This window comes from Fundulus heteroclitus, chromosome 2, assembly GCF_011125445.2.
Source record: "Fundulus heteroclitus isolate FHET01 chromosome 2, MU-UCD_Fhet_4.1, whole genome shotgun sequence".
Classification (NCBI taxonomy): domain Eukaryota; kingdom Metazoa; phylum Chordata; class Actinopteri; order Cyprinodontiformes; family Fundulidae; genus Fundulus; species Fundulus heteroclitus.
The window spans coordinates 30,132,568-30,146,551 of NC_046362.1; the positions used below are offsets into that span (position 1 = coordinate 30,132,568).

Here is a 13,984-nt window from a genome sequence, read left to right on the forward strand (position 1 = left end):
TTGGCAAATTACTGCCATTGCTTCTGTGAGAAAGAGGAAAAGAAGACAAAAAAGTAGCAGCCAGAAAGATTAGGGTTCAGGATTATATATTTTGATTAAACCGGCTGCTTAACCATACTCAAGGGACACATTTCCATGAACGCATCACACATGAAATGATGGGGTTGAAAGTGGTGAGGTGTAAGAAACAGTTCAGGTCTATTCGATCGGACAAATAAGCCAACGGCACTGAGAAAGTGATAGCAGGAAATATTACAAATGAGAAAGATTTGCAGTACCATACTGCATAATTACGTTGCACATCTCGATATTGCAATAATTTCAATCCATCATCAACTCAACTCTGTTCTTTTTCATGCTTAATGTACAAAAGTCGTGTTAAAAAGCTTAAAAGGCAAAAACTTTCTGACCACAAACGGATACAGTTTCACTCCAAGTGGACGCAGTAAACAAGTTGCATCAACGCTGCAGCCACACAGACAGACGCTTAAAAGCCAATAATTACTCTGGCTCTGAAAATCTGCTTAGTTATGGCAGCTGACTGTCAGCTTGCAATCCAACACCAGCGTCACATCACAGAGGGATAAGCTGCAATATTTGGAGGTAATTTATCAGACGTCTGTGGTGGTCGGCCACAGCTCAGCTGCTTGACATTTGCTTTTACTAAATTATAAAAAGCAACGAGTGCCAAACGATCATGTCCTTCATATCCCTTATACTTATACCCCTAATTAGAAATCACCGTAAAGAGGCTTTGGCCATGTCTACATACAAGCAAAAATAAATGTGACAGACAGAAATGTCAAAATCTGGGCTCTAAAAAGGTTATTTCTAAATTTAAAACCATAAAATGACTAAATATGGTGGAGATCACATCAGTCACATCTGGTTTAAAACAGAAGGGAACTTGGAGTAGAGTGTATTTTAAAATGATTAAGCTAAAATAACCTCTAAATTAAAAAACCTTTAGATTTGTTCAGCTCACACAAAGGTTTTATTTTTCTTCCCTTTAACAAAATGTATGCAGTTTGAATTTTAAAAAGCAAAACTTGAAAGCAAACAAATACATGCAGAAAAAACAGCTTTGAGATGTCATAATTTTTAACTTATGAAAAGTGAGATAACATTTTATTACTTACACCTCCAAGTCATTTTTTTCTTTACAGTTTAAGCACATGAACATCGAAATATATAATTTATGAAAAAGCTTGTTTTTAATCCATCCTTAGACCTAGTTCAATAAAAAAAAAAATCTTTCATACAGCTATGCCTTCTGAGACTAATTTATTCTAATTCCTTCAGCTATAACAGTTTTTATGTAAGGAAATTCAAGACTCTGAACAAGCCGATAAAATATTAAAAGTGTGTCTTCAAAGGTAAATTTCAAATTATGACGTAACAATTGGTTGTGGTTAATTAGGTGGACTATGTTACCAGATTGGGACTTTAATGATGTTCTTGTTTGAAGACATACTAATTAATTTGACTCAGATGGTTGTGTGGAGGTCTAGCTTCCTGTTAATATCACTGCATTACAACACTGCTAAAGCATGTACAAAGGTTATAGAACAGCAGTTTAGTTGGGAAATGGCATATGACAACATGTGGGAGGATCGCCTCTGCTAACGATAAACCGTTTCGTACTAGTCTAGTTGGTTTACTTCTATCACAAAAAACCTGAAAAAGGAAAGACTGAGCGTGGAGGAACAATGTCTCTCAGCCAGGCAGAGTCTGTAAATGTTCTTACAAAGATCCGCATTAAAACAACTCCAGTTTCATCAAAAGATGCTGACAAAACCTAAATGAAGTTAGCCATTTGTTGGTTTGCAGTTTAACACTTAACCAATGTCAGCAGTTATTGGAACCCAAATAAAACATCCCAGTTTAACTTTAACTAGTCACTGGACCAAATCTGGCGCACCAGCTAATAAATCATCAATGCCACAAATATACCTGATGAAAATGCTGCAGATTTTTAGACTGACAAAAAAAAATTAAATAATAAAACAAATTAATACAAATCTGAAAAGTGTGGCACGATTACGTATTTAGCCTCCATTTACTCTCACACCCCAAATTAAACTCCAGCGCCACGTATTGTACCGAAAGTCATCTTGTGGGTCACTCTTATGTAATTTAATTGTGGTATAAATGCAGCTGGGGTTGGGAGATGAATGATAACAAACACGGGCCAACAATGGAAGACAAGATGCAAAATACTTCTGCCTAGGCCAGACGTTCACATGACAGCAGGACCATGAGCTGAAACATGCAGCCGGAGCTACAGTTGAATGGCTTAGATGAAAACTTATGCATGTGTTAGAATGAGCGAGTCAAAGTGCAGACCAAATTCCTATTTGTAAATCGGTGGACAGAGTTGAAAGAAGTTCACCGTCCAAGCTTATAGAGCTTGAGTTATATGGCAAAGAAGAACAGGCACATGTTGGGCAAAAGTATCTAATAAAGTAAGCAGTGAGGTCAATACTATGTTTTGCAATTATTTTTGCTCCTATTTGCTTTATTTCTGCCTTCACAAATCAGACTGCACTAAATGCACACAGGAGCATAAAGGACCGACACATCCAACAATTTTATCTGTTTTGTCAGGCTGCAGTTGTCCTCCCTTCAGCCATAAACACACCAGATGCCGTGAAATGATCAAAAGGTCTTGAACGGCCGAGGCATTCCTCAAAAAGAAAACATCTGACTTAAGGAATAAGATTGAAATGCCTTGTCTACATCAGAAAGTGATGCCAACAGAAAATAAAAGACAGAGAAATGTAGCATATTGTTCCTTGATTTATTTGTGAGGCTGTGAGGCAAAAGCCAGAGTACCTGGAGAGAACCCATGCATGCATGGGGAGAACATGCGAACTCCATGCAGAAGGACCTGAGGACCATCTTGGTACAAGGCAACATTGCTACCAACAGCGCTACCGTGCAGCTCTAGACATCATGCAGAACTTATTACATTTAGTCTGTCCAAATCTAGAATGTTAACTTGTAATTATATCAGAATAAAAAAAGAATAACTTGTGCACAGTAACATCCTGTGCTCATGCAAATACTATCCCTGAACACACCATTCTGTACGGGCACACAAAAACGCAGCAATGTAACACGTACTGCAGAGTCCAATGTCAGGGCTGCTTCCTTCAACCGTACCCATCCAGAAGTTTAAAATGTCTTGTGTCTTCTAAACCAACAGTTTTACACTAAAGTTTTATCACTCATATGCTTTCAAATCATGCCATCATCTATTTTACAACACATTTCTTTAATTTACCCCTATATTTACAGTTGAAGTGTTCAACCTCTCTCTGTGTCACCCTTCACAGTCACAGTACTTAGTGGAAATGTGAATTTCCACTAAAAACAGTAAAACTATCCAGATTAAAAATGTGTTTTTCCCCCTCTCACCTCGTCTGAACATCTCACTCTACAGTAGATATTCTCTGGCGTTATTTTTTTTTTCAAATGTTCAGTTTATTTGGTAACAACAGTCTCAGAAGTTTACGTTCAGAAAAGTGTTCTACATACTTTTACTCGTGTTATCCAGTGACGATGGAAAAGGCCTAACAGAGTGAACTAAAAGAGGAAACTGAGGTCTGGCATCAATAATATTGAATAAATGCTTATAGAGATTGCCGTAAGTTAAGACAACCGCTCTAGATCCCCTCTTTTTCAGGCACTTTCTTTGTGTATTGCACATAAAGCTGGAAAAAAAACTGTACATCATGCTAAGGGTTCAAAAGGTGCTGGCTTTGACTTTACAAACGGTATTTAGTTATCAGTCATGGGAATATTTGGATTTATCACAGCAGTACATCGCAGACCAGGATAATCCTCATTACACTAAAGCCTTATTTTAACTTGCAACAACAGATAGAAGGAATGCAGCAGAGAAAGGACACATGTCGGCACATTTTAAATCTTATAAATCTGCCTTCTACATAGACGCAACATGGATTTAAACAGCTAGAGAAGACGCAACAAAATACCACACAAGAGACACAGACCACCCTTATCAGTCTCCACACCTTAATCTGTCTTTACCAAACATCTCGTATCACTTTAGGTGTTTAATCAGCGGTCGTTAGCCGCTGCGTGTAAACCACTACAACAGCCGCATATCAGCGCTGCTAAAGCCAGAGAGCCTCAAATCATGACTGACTGCAAGGATTTATTACAGCAGAAATGTGAGTAATCGACTGTCAATTTGTATTTTGCATTGCTACACAAGTCCAGAAATTATTAATTGAAGCGAGGGGACATTATAGAAAGCGTCACACTGTCGGTATGGCCTTTTATTTTGGAGCTGGGGCAGTCCTACTCCCAATGTTGACAACAAGGAGGACAAAGAGCCCGTTGAGGAGTTTAAACAGAGGGCTGATTTGGTGGCAGTCAGGGTTTGGATCCTTTTGTGTCCAGCCTGACATGAGTTTACTTCACTGCTGACGTCACTGAAAAGCCACTGGGGGAAAAAAAATAAAAAAAACTGCCTTGATCTGTTGTTAAACTGGCTCAGACAAGCGGTGGTTTTAGTCACCTTGACCACAGTGGATGTAAATAAACACACAAGTTCAAACAATCCAACCTGTGTCAGATTTATATAAGGAGTCAAAATAAGCAGATTCTTTGAAAAATTAACGAAAGATAATACACACATCTTCATGGTTCAACTTCTGGCTGAAAGCCCCCTCCAGTCTCCTAAAAAGTACAGACATTAGCAAAAATGGTTTTGGTTCACTGGACTATAATTACTGCCTGTTGAGCTGAGAGCCAACATCAGCATGTTCTCACAAATGTATAATATGCTGACAGCAGGAAAAAAATGTCTTCTGTTGAGCAATTTGGTTTGGCAATTTATAGTTTGACACCAAACCCAGAGGAAAACTTCAGTGACCACATGAGCTCTGATTATTATTCCCCCAGTGAATTTAAATATGTACCAAAGTATTATGGTAACCCCAGTAGTATGTAGAAGAATTTTATCAAGATAACCAAATGTTGCTGCTTGTGTTTATGTTAAGTGGGGAAAGGAAAACCAACATAAATACCCTTCAGTTACATCCATATAGTGTACAGTATGCTCTTCCTCTCTGGCTCTTTTTGCATGAATTACTGCTTTAGTGTAACATGCTCTCCGCCGGTGGCTCTGCTGAAGATTTAAGTCAAGGTTGCTTTAATAATCTTCATAGTTGGCTCAAGTGACCCTAATCTTCCTCTTAAGATTACAGGTTCTACATGGGGTTCAGGCCAGGCCACTTTTCTGCCCACACAAACAGCGATACCAAAGGGATAAAAGAAATTATTGGCGCTTTTGCCAGTGTCGGTAGGTTTCAAGATGAGATGTTCACGAGTAACTTTTACGAGTCAAGTCTCAAGTACTTCGCCTCGATTCAGAATCCAATCAAGACTCCAAACGACTGAAATAAATATTTTCTCATTAAATCCACAACGTTTAGTGCACCTCTAACCTGTTTGTCCTTAGGCCTAAATTATTACATGAACATTTCACAGTTACCTTTTCGTTCTTCAATGTTCATTGATTTGCCATTCAGAAATCTGCTAAATTATTTTTGACATTTATACTCCAAGATAAATACTAGAAAATGTTTAAAACCTGTTAATGTTGATTTTCTGAAGGCATCAAAGTGCTTTTGTTGGTCTGTGTAATGACAACTTTAATACCCATTTATCCCTGTCTTTATATTGTCCACTCCATTATGTATTTGAACTAAATAGGGTTTCAATGGTTTTCTTCTAATCATTCTGAGCTTCATTTCTCTCTTCCATACATGAAATAAAAACTGTAACCAAGACTTGAGTCACAGAGCAAGAGTCTAAGTCATGTCTCAGGTCATTAGGGCACAAGTCTAAGTTCATTCTGAAGTCTTTTATTTTGGTGACTTAAACTGTGGAAACCTCACACTGGACTTTAAACATGGATGCACTGCCCCCTCAGTCTTGCCCCAGACTTTGGAACCTTGATCTCCGAATGACATACAAAATTAATATCCACCTAAAAAGAGGACTTTTTTTCCCAGTCCTCTCAATGCTGCAGTTCTCCCTTTAGCTTTTCCACTATTTCCACTGCACTTCTTCCATCCCCTCAACTTTCCATTAATACGTGGTTACAGCACTTTATGAGCAGTCACCTTCTTGTGCAGGGCTTCAATGATTGTCAGTTGGACGAATGTCGATTCAGTACACTTGGCCATTAATGCCCAATTAACTTTTAAATTATATTCTCATTTATAGAGATCCAGAGGTATCATTTTTAAGATAGGCTTTTTTGATCTCACATTGGAGAAATTCACATGTCACATCGGCTCAGTAATCAGGATCAAAAGGAGTAGGTAAGAAAAAGAAAAAAAGAAAATACAAAAAGAAATAAGGCAGAGGATGTCTTATGTACATTCACGGTGACTTATACGCGTGTGTATTGACATATATCCGGGTGTAGTAGCGGCAGAAGTCACTTCTTTCAGGATTATTGCACATTGTGTTAAATAGAAATGGTTTAAAAAAGTTGGTAAATCTAATCTTCCCCAGGGCCATAACAATTCACTAAAACAAAGACACAGTTTACAGTAAGCACAATCAGTCATCATTAAGACGTTGAAAAGATATTAAAGATCCAGCTCTTGCCTTTTGACGTGAAAGAAAAAGCCCATCTAGCCTCTCTACAAGAACGTCCAGTCTATTACAGAATCCTGCTAAACATTTTAATCCTTGTTTTTAACAGCCTAACTGGATGGAATCACCTTATTTGTCAAAACTTTTACACCTTTACACACTCTAGACATTTTCTTTATGATCCCTGAGCTAGAACTCAGAGATCCAAAATCCAGGTCTGTTAAAGGAGAAGTCCGGTCAAAATCAGAATTCAAACTGCTGAAAGTACTTTAAATATAAAACTACTACATACTGTGCAAAAAATTATACGTTTTTTTAATTATGAATAATTTTCATTTAATCATGTTTATGTGGAGGAATCCATCTTGGTCAAGAATAGTACTGTCACCTCCCATTTTTTGACGTCACTCGGCGAACCCGCAGTTGAGCAAGTTTCAACGCTCTGTTTATCACGGTGCACTATTTTCCAACATGGCGACGACTGGTGTTCTGTACGAAGCAGAGAGTGATGAAGTACTTAGTGACAGTGATGAGAGTTCTGTGGAGCTATCATCATCTGATAGCGATATGGATTTTTTTTAGAAGAGTTTCTTGACAGAAACCGGACTTTTGACGGAATCCAGCGTACCCATTTCCAGTGCAAACTCAGTCGGGTCCTACAGTATATATGTATACACGCGCGTGTGTGTGTGTGTGTGTGTGTGTGTGTGTGTGTGCGCGCTCCGCCGCAGCACACACACACACACACATATTATTGTATAAATATTAAAATATAAGAGCGTTCCAGCACATGCTGGGGCGGAGGGATACCACATCACATGTGGTATCCCTCCGCACCTCTGCTCGGTGACCATCCCCGCAAATTCTAAATAAAAAATAAAAAAATAAAAAATAACTTATCGAATATCCTCGCTCTCATGTCATGTTCAAAACATTCTTCTTCAAAATGGTTGCTGCATATGACGTGTTTTCTCTCTGGCCAGAAGTTAGATGGCAAATCCGTTCTGTTCAAGTTGGCAATCCAGCACCGAGCCAGGTGGCTCATGAATCGGGAAGTTGAAATAAGCTATGTTTTTTTCTACTTTTACCAGTTGTGTTGGAACATCCGATGGCCATGCACGTGGGCATTGTTGCTGTAACAATAGCTCTTGGGAATGTCAGCGGTGAAGTCCTCTGGAAATCCTAAAAAATTATTGATGATTGCAGCTATGTAGAACGGCTCCTATTGACTTTGCATGGAAAGCGGAGAGAAATGCTGTCGCCGCTTCCGCTTTTCCACGCCCCAGGATGTGATGTCAAACGCCCCTTACTGCCCAAATATGGGCAGTAATGTCAGCCCCCATACACAGTGATTCAGACGATAATTTATGTTTTTATTTTCTTATTGATTAAAGATAAGTTAATTAAATAACCACAAACGTATTAGTTTTAGTTATAGCTAATGATACCCTGATTTTTCCTTGTTGACCGGACTTCCCCTTTAAAGGGTCCCACATCCAGACTGTAAACCAGAGGTGACAGTGCTTTTTTAGTAGTTCCCCTGTTTAAATACCCATTGTTTAAACTCTAGTGGAGCAGAAAATCTAGGCTTTTACTTGGCTAGTTTAGTTACTTTATTATTCTAACGGACTGGCAACCAGCCCAGGGTGTATCCCGCCTCTCGCCCAGTGACAGCTGGGGATAGGCACCAGCCCTCCTGTCACCCTGCACGGATAAGCGGTTATAGAAAATGGATGTATGGATGTACTCCATGCAGGTGATTTTATGCCACTTGTGGCCTTTATTTATCGGCAGCTTTACAGGAAAAGGGGGAGAAACGAGAAGAAGACATGCATTAAGTGGACCGGGGCTAGGAATTGAACCAAGGACAGTTGCATGAAGATCTGCAGCCTCTAAATCATCACTTTCCTTAAAACAAGGTTTCCCTCAGCGTATCATAAGCCTGGCGGACCGCTAGAGTTTTCCTGTAACCACAACAGTCAAGATGGCGGCTGCAACTGAGCAATGTTTTAATGATGCCCCTTATTGTGTACTTTATGAGCTGGCTATATCTTTAAAACCTCAACAACTAGCTGCTCTAAGGGCTAAAACAGAGTGTTTCACTTGGAGTTTGCATCACATCTGTAGTTATTTGATTGGTTGTAATCCGTTGCTGCTGACCCCGTTAGTCCCGCCCTGGTTCTGGCTTTGAAATCGGGCTCTACCCACTGCTTTCCAGACTGATATGCCATGTTTACGGTGTGTCAGTCTGGCTGGTCGGGTTGGTTTAGTTGCTTGATGCATTTTCAACACATACAAATGATCAGATTGTTAGAACTTTGCTGCCATCTAGTGGTCAGACTTTTGTCCAATTATATGTCCTTCGAATACTGTGTGGTATACTCAACGTAACAATCTTTACTTAATTTTGAATCTATATTACAGCAAATATACACATTATTGATTTTTTTATATTACTGTATATAAATTTGGCATTAATGGATTTTAAATATGCTAAATAAATATATTTTGGATTGAATAACTTATTGATTCCTCAACGCATTAAAACAATGCAAATCCCAAATTAACAGCAATGTTACCATGATGGGAAAGACAGGTCAGCTTCATTTTCAATCTATTTGAGGATAAACTTTGTCTAATTGACTTTAGGAAACACTGTTGAGCTTTGACCTGTTAAGCCTACTTTGTGCTGGTGTCATTCACATTTCCTCACCTCAGCTCTGAGGACAAGAGTCAAAGGAGGCCAACGCAAGCTGGACCGGGCAATAAAACAAACTGCCACTCCCTTTTTTATTAATTTTCACTCCTGGCTGAAACTTTCATGACCAGCTGGCAAAAATAAGATGTTAGATTTTAATTAAAACTGATATGACCGTGTTGTTTGTGATCTAGTTGTATAAAGTTATTTTTCAGTCATAGTAAAGCTCGTCTATGAAAGTGTGTTTAATTAGTCAAACCAAGAGTTTCTGTGAGTTTGAGTAACTTAAAATGAAAGACATTTTAAGAGCTTTTTGAGATAAGTATCAACTAGGTTTAACATGTACGTAATGTTCAACAAAAATAATGATTTTTTTAATTTATTTAGCACACTATTGAAACTTCTTTTTTGAGCCAAAGCTTGATAAAGCTATAGTTGGTAATCCAATTCAGAAACACTTTTTGTTATACTGGCAGCAATGGTTCTTCCAGAAAAAGGAAGGAAAAAAACAATCAGACCATTATGAGCTACAGGAATGTAAAAACTCTGACCAATCACTGCCATTCGGTCCGAATAGAAAGAACCATTCAGCTAAGGAGGAGGTGGAGGTTAGCCCTACAACATTACCAACTATAGCTTTAAATATACACCTTTCACTGATGAAAGAGTTGGTAACATACAAACATGCAAATCACATCATGACCAATTGTATTCTACATCCTATGACATAAAATCTGGACTGAATTAGGACTTTTTAAGGTCTTACATAGAGAACATTACATGTAAATATTTTATGGGCCATAGAGAAAAACCTCAAAGCAGGCTAAACTGAGCACATCTGAAAAGGCATTTAATCTGACCATTTTATAATCTGCCATGAGAATAATGATTTGTTTAGATATTATTTTTGGTGGGTCAGAAACTTTGTATACATGTTAAATAGTTTCAGCAGCTACATTTCCAATATAGCTGTCAAATGCAAAGCTCATGCCCAACATTGTCATTTAAATAAATAGGTCAGGCACCAAACCCTGCACTGGGGTCAATTCTGGCCTCTGATTTCAAAGAATAAAGGCCACTTGGGAAGACTCTTCAAGCAGACTTGTTTCTATCACCATCTTAACAAAATCCAGTGAGAATGAAAAAAAATTATCACTGGAAATAAAGCAGATATGTGGAAACGGTGCACTTAATGTTAATTAATGAGTACGGCACATTCTGTGTGACTTCTTCTAGTGCCATTCTTTCTGTATAGCGGCAGAATTTTCTCAGCCTTCAGCCTGATTGGTGAACCGCTGTGGATAAATAACTATCAAGTGTAACCATAAAGGACATCTCCACTATATTGAGGTCACAGCTTGCTGGGAATATCACCAGAGTCTGAACATAACCTGCAGGAGTTGGTTGCATGTGAGGCAAGCAGTCACACATTGTTTACATCTTGTGTCGAGGCTTAAGTCAACATTTAAACTAACAGCATTTCACTTTTCTAATGCTAGAAAATCTTACTGTTAAAAAAAAAAAAAAGGTACCGTTAACTGGAGTCCAAAACCCTCTCTGGTATGTTGGACACACATATCAGGTGAGAGCATCTAGTAAATTCATGAGACTTGGAGCTTAATGTTTGAAAATTATTGTCCCCTGAACAGTCTATCGATATCAATATTGTACACACTATTAACACCGTATCTTTAGAGCCCAGAAATAAAGTAATTCACTTAAGCTGAAGGTATTCATAAGTGGAGCTGAATCGAGGTTATTAGTGCAGGGATTCTGTTTGTCATAGCAGATCTGTACTTGCAGCAGTCGCATGTTTTAGTGCAGGCACTTGTAGCTGTGAATTTAGTGCATCTATTAAAGCATAAAAGAAGGTGCTTTAACCACAAAACATGCAGGCTGAAGCTTTGCGGGAAGTGATTGTCATCTCCAGCTGCCTGACAAAGTATGCAGGTTAACACTGTGGTGTTGAGCTGTGCGCAGCCCAAATACTGTGATGAAGGTAAAAGATATCAGTTGGTCTGTCCGTGGTTAACTTATAAAACGTACAATAGGAAAAGCACTGCCTTAATTTAAAATAGAAGAATATTAAATATTAGAGAAAATGAAAGTTCCTCCAAGCATTCAATCAAACAGCTCAAAACTGTAGCAGCGAAATGTTTTTTGTTTGTTTTGTTTTACCTGTTGCAGCATTTCCTCTGTAGAGGCCAGTTTCTTGCGGTGCTCCTCCAAAGAGGTTTCCAGGTCTCTGATTTTCTCTCCCTGTGCCTCCACCTGGTCTGTTAAAACGCTCACCTGTTAGGGGGACAAAATCCTTTAAGGTGGTGCCCGTTTACATTTTTCTCCTTAAGAACCCCAAACATAACAAGGCTGTTTACTTTAAACCCCAGCTATAACTAGTTAAAGCATTCAAAAAGGTATTTAATAATTAGAGCGGCACCGCCTGCTCAACAAGTGACAGATTTACACCTCTAGCACTTCTCCAGGTGATTTAAGTTAATAGTGCAAGAACTATAAACTAACTAAAAATAAAACAAAATGTATTCCACAAAGATATGTTTGCAGGTTGAGTTACTGCTCAGTAATTATAAGGTTTTATAATGTCATGTGCTACACATGTGCTACCAGGATTTCAGTCTAAAATAGTTACTGGTTATTAGTTAGTTCACTGTTATTATTAGTTATTACTAGTTAATAGTTATTTTAAATAAATAGCCAGTATGAAACAAAAGTAACGATCTTTACAAGATAATACAGAATAGCAAAAATTTGAATTGTCGTAATAAAATTAAATGTACCAATAATTCATAGACTTTGGAATCAGAAAAAATGGTAACAAGCAGATTGAAATTGACATTTAACATTTAAACTTATAATTGGCTAAGAAAACCAACATGCTGAAAAGGCAAAAAGAGAACAAAGCCAGCCACAACAAACATTACACAATCACTCGTTTTTATATAGGACATCCCACAGTGGGATTTCAACACCAACTTTAAGAACTACGTGTATAGAACGGCTCACATTCACTTCTAACTAAACAGAATCACAACAAAACACAGGAAGTATTCATACCCCTTGAAGTACTTGGAGTTTGTCACATTGCAGGATAACCAATAGTTATGCACATCACCTTAAATGCATCATCTCCACTGTGAAACATGGTGGTGGCAGTATAATGGTGTGGGGATGCTATTACTAAGCAGGGACAATGAAGCTGATCAGACCTGATCGAAAGATGATTGAAGTTGTGGTTCAATCATCTATATATCTATATATATATATATATATATATCTATATATATCTATATATATATATATATATATATATATATATATATATATATATATATATATATATATATATATATATATATATATATATATATATATATATATATAGGGTGTTACTAGAAGAATCTGTGTTATAAGCTGCAAACGACTTGAGACTGAAGGGGAGGTTTACCAGCAGAAAATATAATATAAATGTTTTACATTAATCATTTTGTGCTTTTTTCCCCCCATTTTCTTGGTTTAACAAAATCTGTAAAACATATTTTAAGCAACAAAAAGGAAAATGCTTTAAGTGTTCAAGTTTAAAGAACGGTGTCGCCAAACAAACTTTGACTAAAATTAACTGGACGTTTGTGGTACCTAACATTTTCAGAAGATTTTAATATGCATCTTTTTTGCAAAGGCCTTGCTAACTTACACCATAGAGAATTATTAAAATGTCAATCTGCATTAGCAACTTGTGCTGATCAACCAAATAAGAACCGTTTTTTAACATTGGATGCAGTCCACAAAAAAAAAAAAAAAAAAAAAAAAAAATCCTTCCAATGGCCACAAATGGATCCCTGTCACCTAACTGGACATTTCTGGTTTTAGATCAAAGAATACTGGTGTGTTAGGGTGGTCTATTTAAAGTCCAGACCTAAATCCAATTGAGAATTTGTCACAAAGATTGAAAATTACTATTTATAAACATTGAATAATTTTAAGCAGAAGAATGTAAAAACTGAATCTAGATCAGGGGTCAACAACATGGTGGTTGTGGGAACCAGGTAGCTCCTCAGGACAACATGTGGTGCCCTCAAGCCTGTTCAAAGAAATAGCACAACCCTCCAGTGAGCCGCATTTAAAATGCTATTCTATTCAGTTGCTCTTCCTTTTTTAATCATACTTGTGTTTACATAGATTTAAAAATGAAAAACGCATTAAACGCATTAAAAACACTTGTAGTCCAAAGGTCAGCACAGGTTCGTGTGACACAGTACCGATGAAGTAGCTCTCAGTTTCAAAAAGGTTGGTGACCCCTGATCTAGATGAACAATACTGATAAAGACAGACTCAAAAACCACTTGCAGCTAACTGCTTGCAAAGGAGCCTCTGCATAACACTGACTTGGAGAAGCTGGAAAAAAACCCGACATAATTTTCTTTTAGCTCACAGTTACATGCTTTTTTGTTGGCCTAATACATAAAATATCAAGAAATAACTACTAAAGTCTGTGGTTGCAATGAGACAAAGTGTATAAAAAGTTCAAGGGGTTAAAATTATTCTACAAAGCACTCTATATGTCTGTCAGTAAATCTCGTTCCTCCAACACCCTTTCTGTAAATCGTACACATCTATCCTGGCATGGCT

General features: G+C 37.7%; 1 protein-coding gene across 1 annotated transcript in view; it reads right to left on the reverse strand.

The window, feature by feature from the left end:
- ppfibp2b (PPFIA binding protein 2b) overlaps positions 1-13,984 on the reverse strand; it is a gene marked incomplete in the record, with an annotated part of 133,796 nt that overhangs the window by 60,333 nt on the left and 59,479 nt on the right. The window contains 1 exon segment of the mRNA XM_036124677.1: positions 11,519-11,632. Within this exon segment, the coding sequence (XP_035980570.1) occupies positions 11,519-11,632 (114 nt within the window).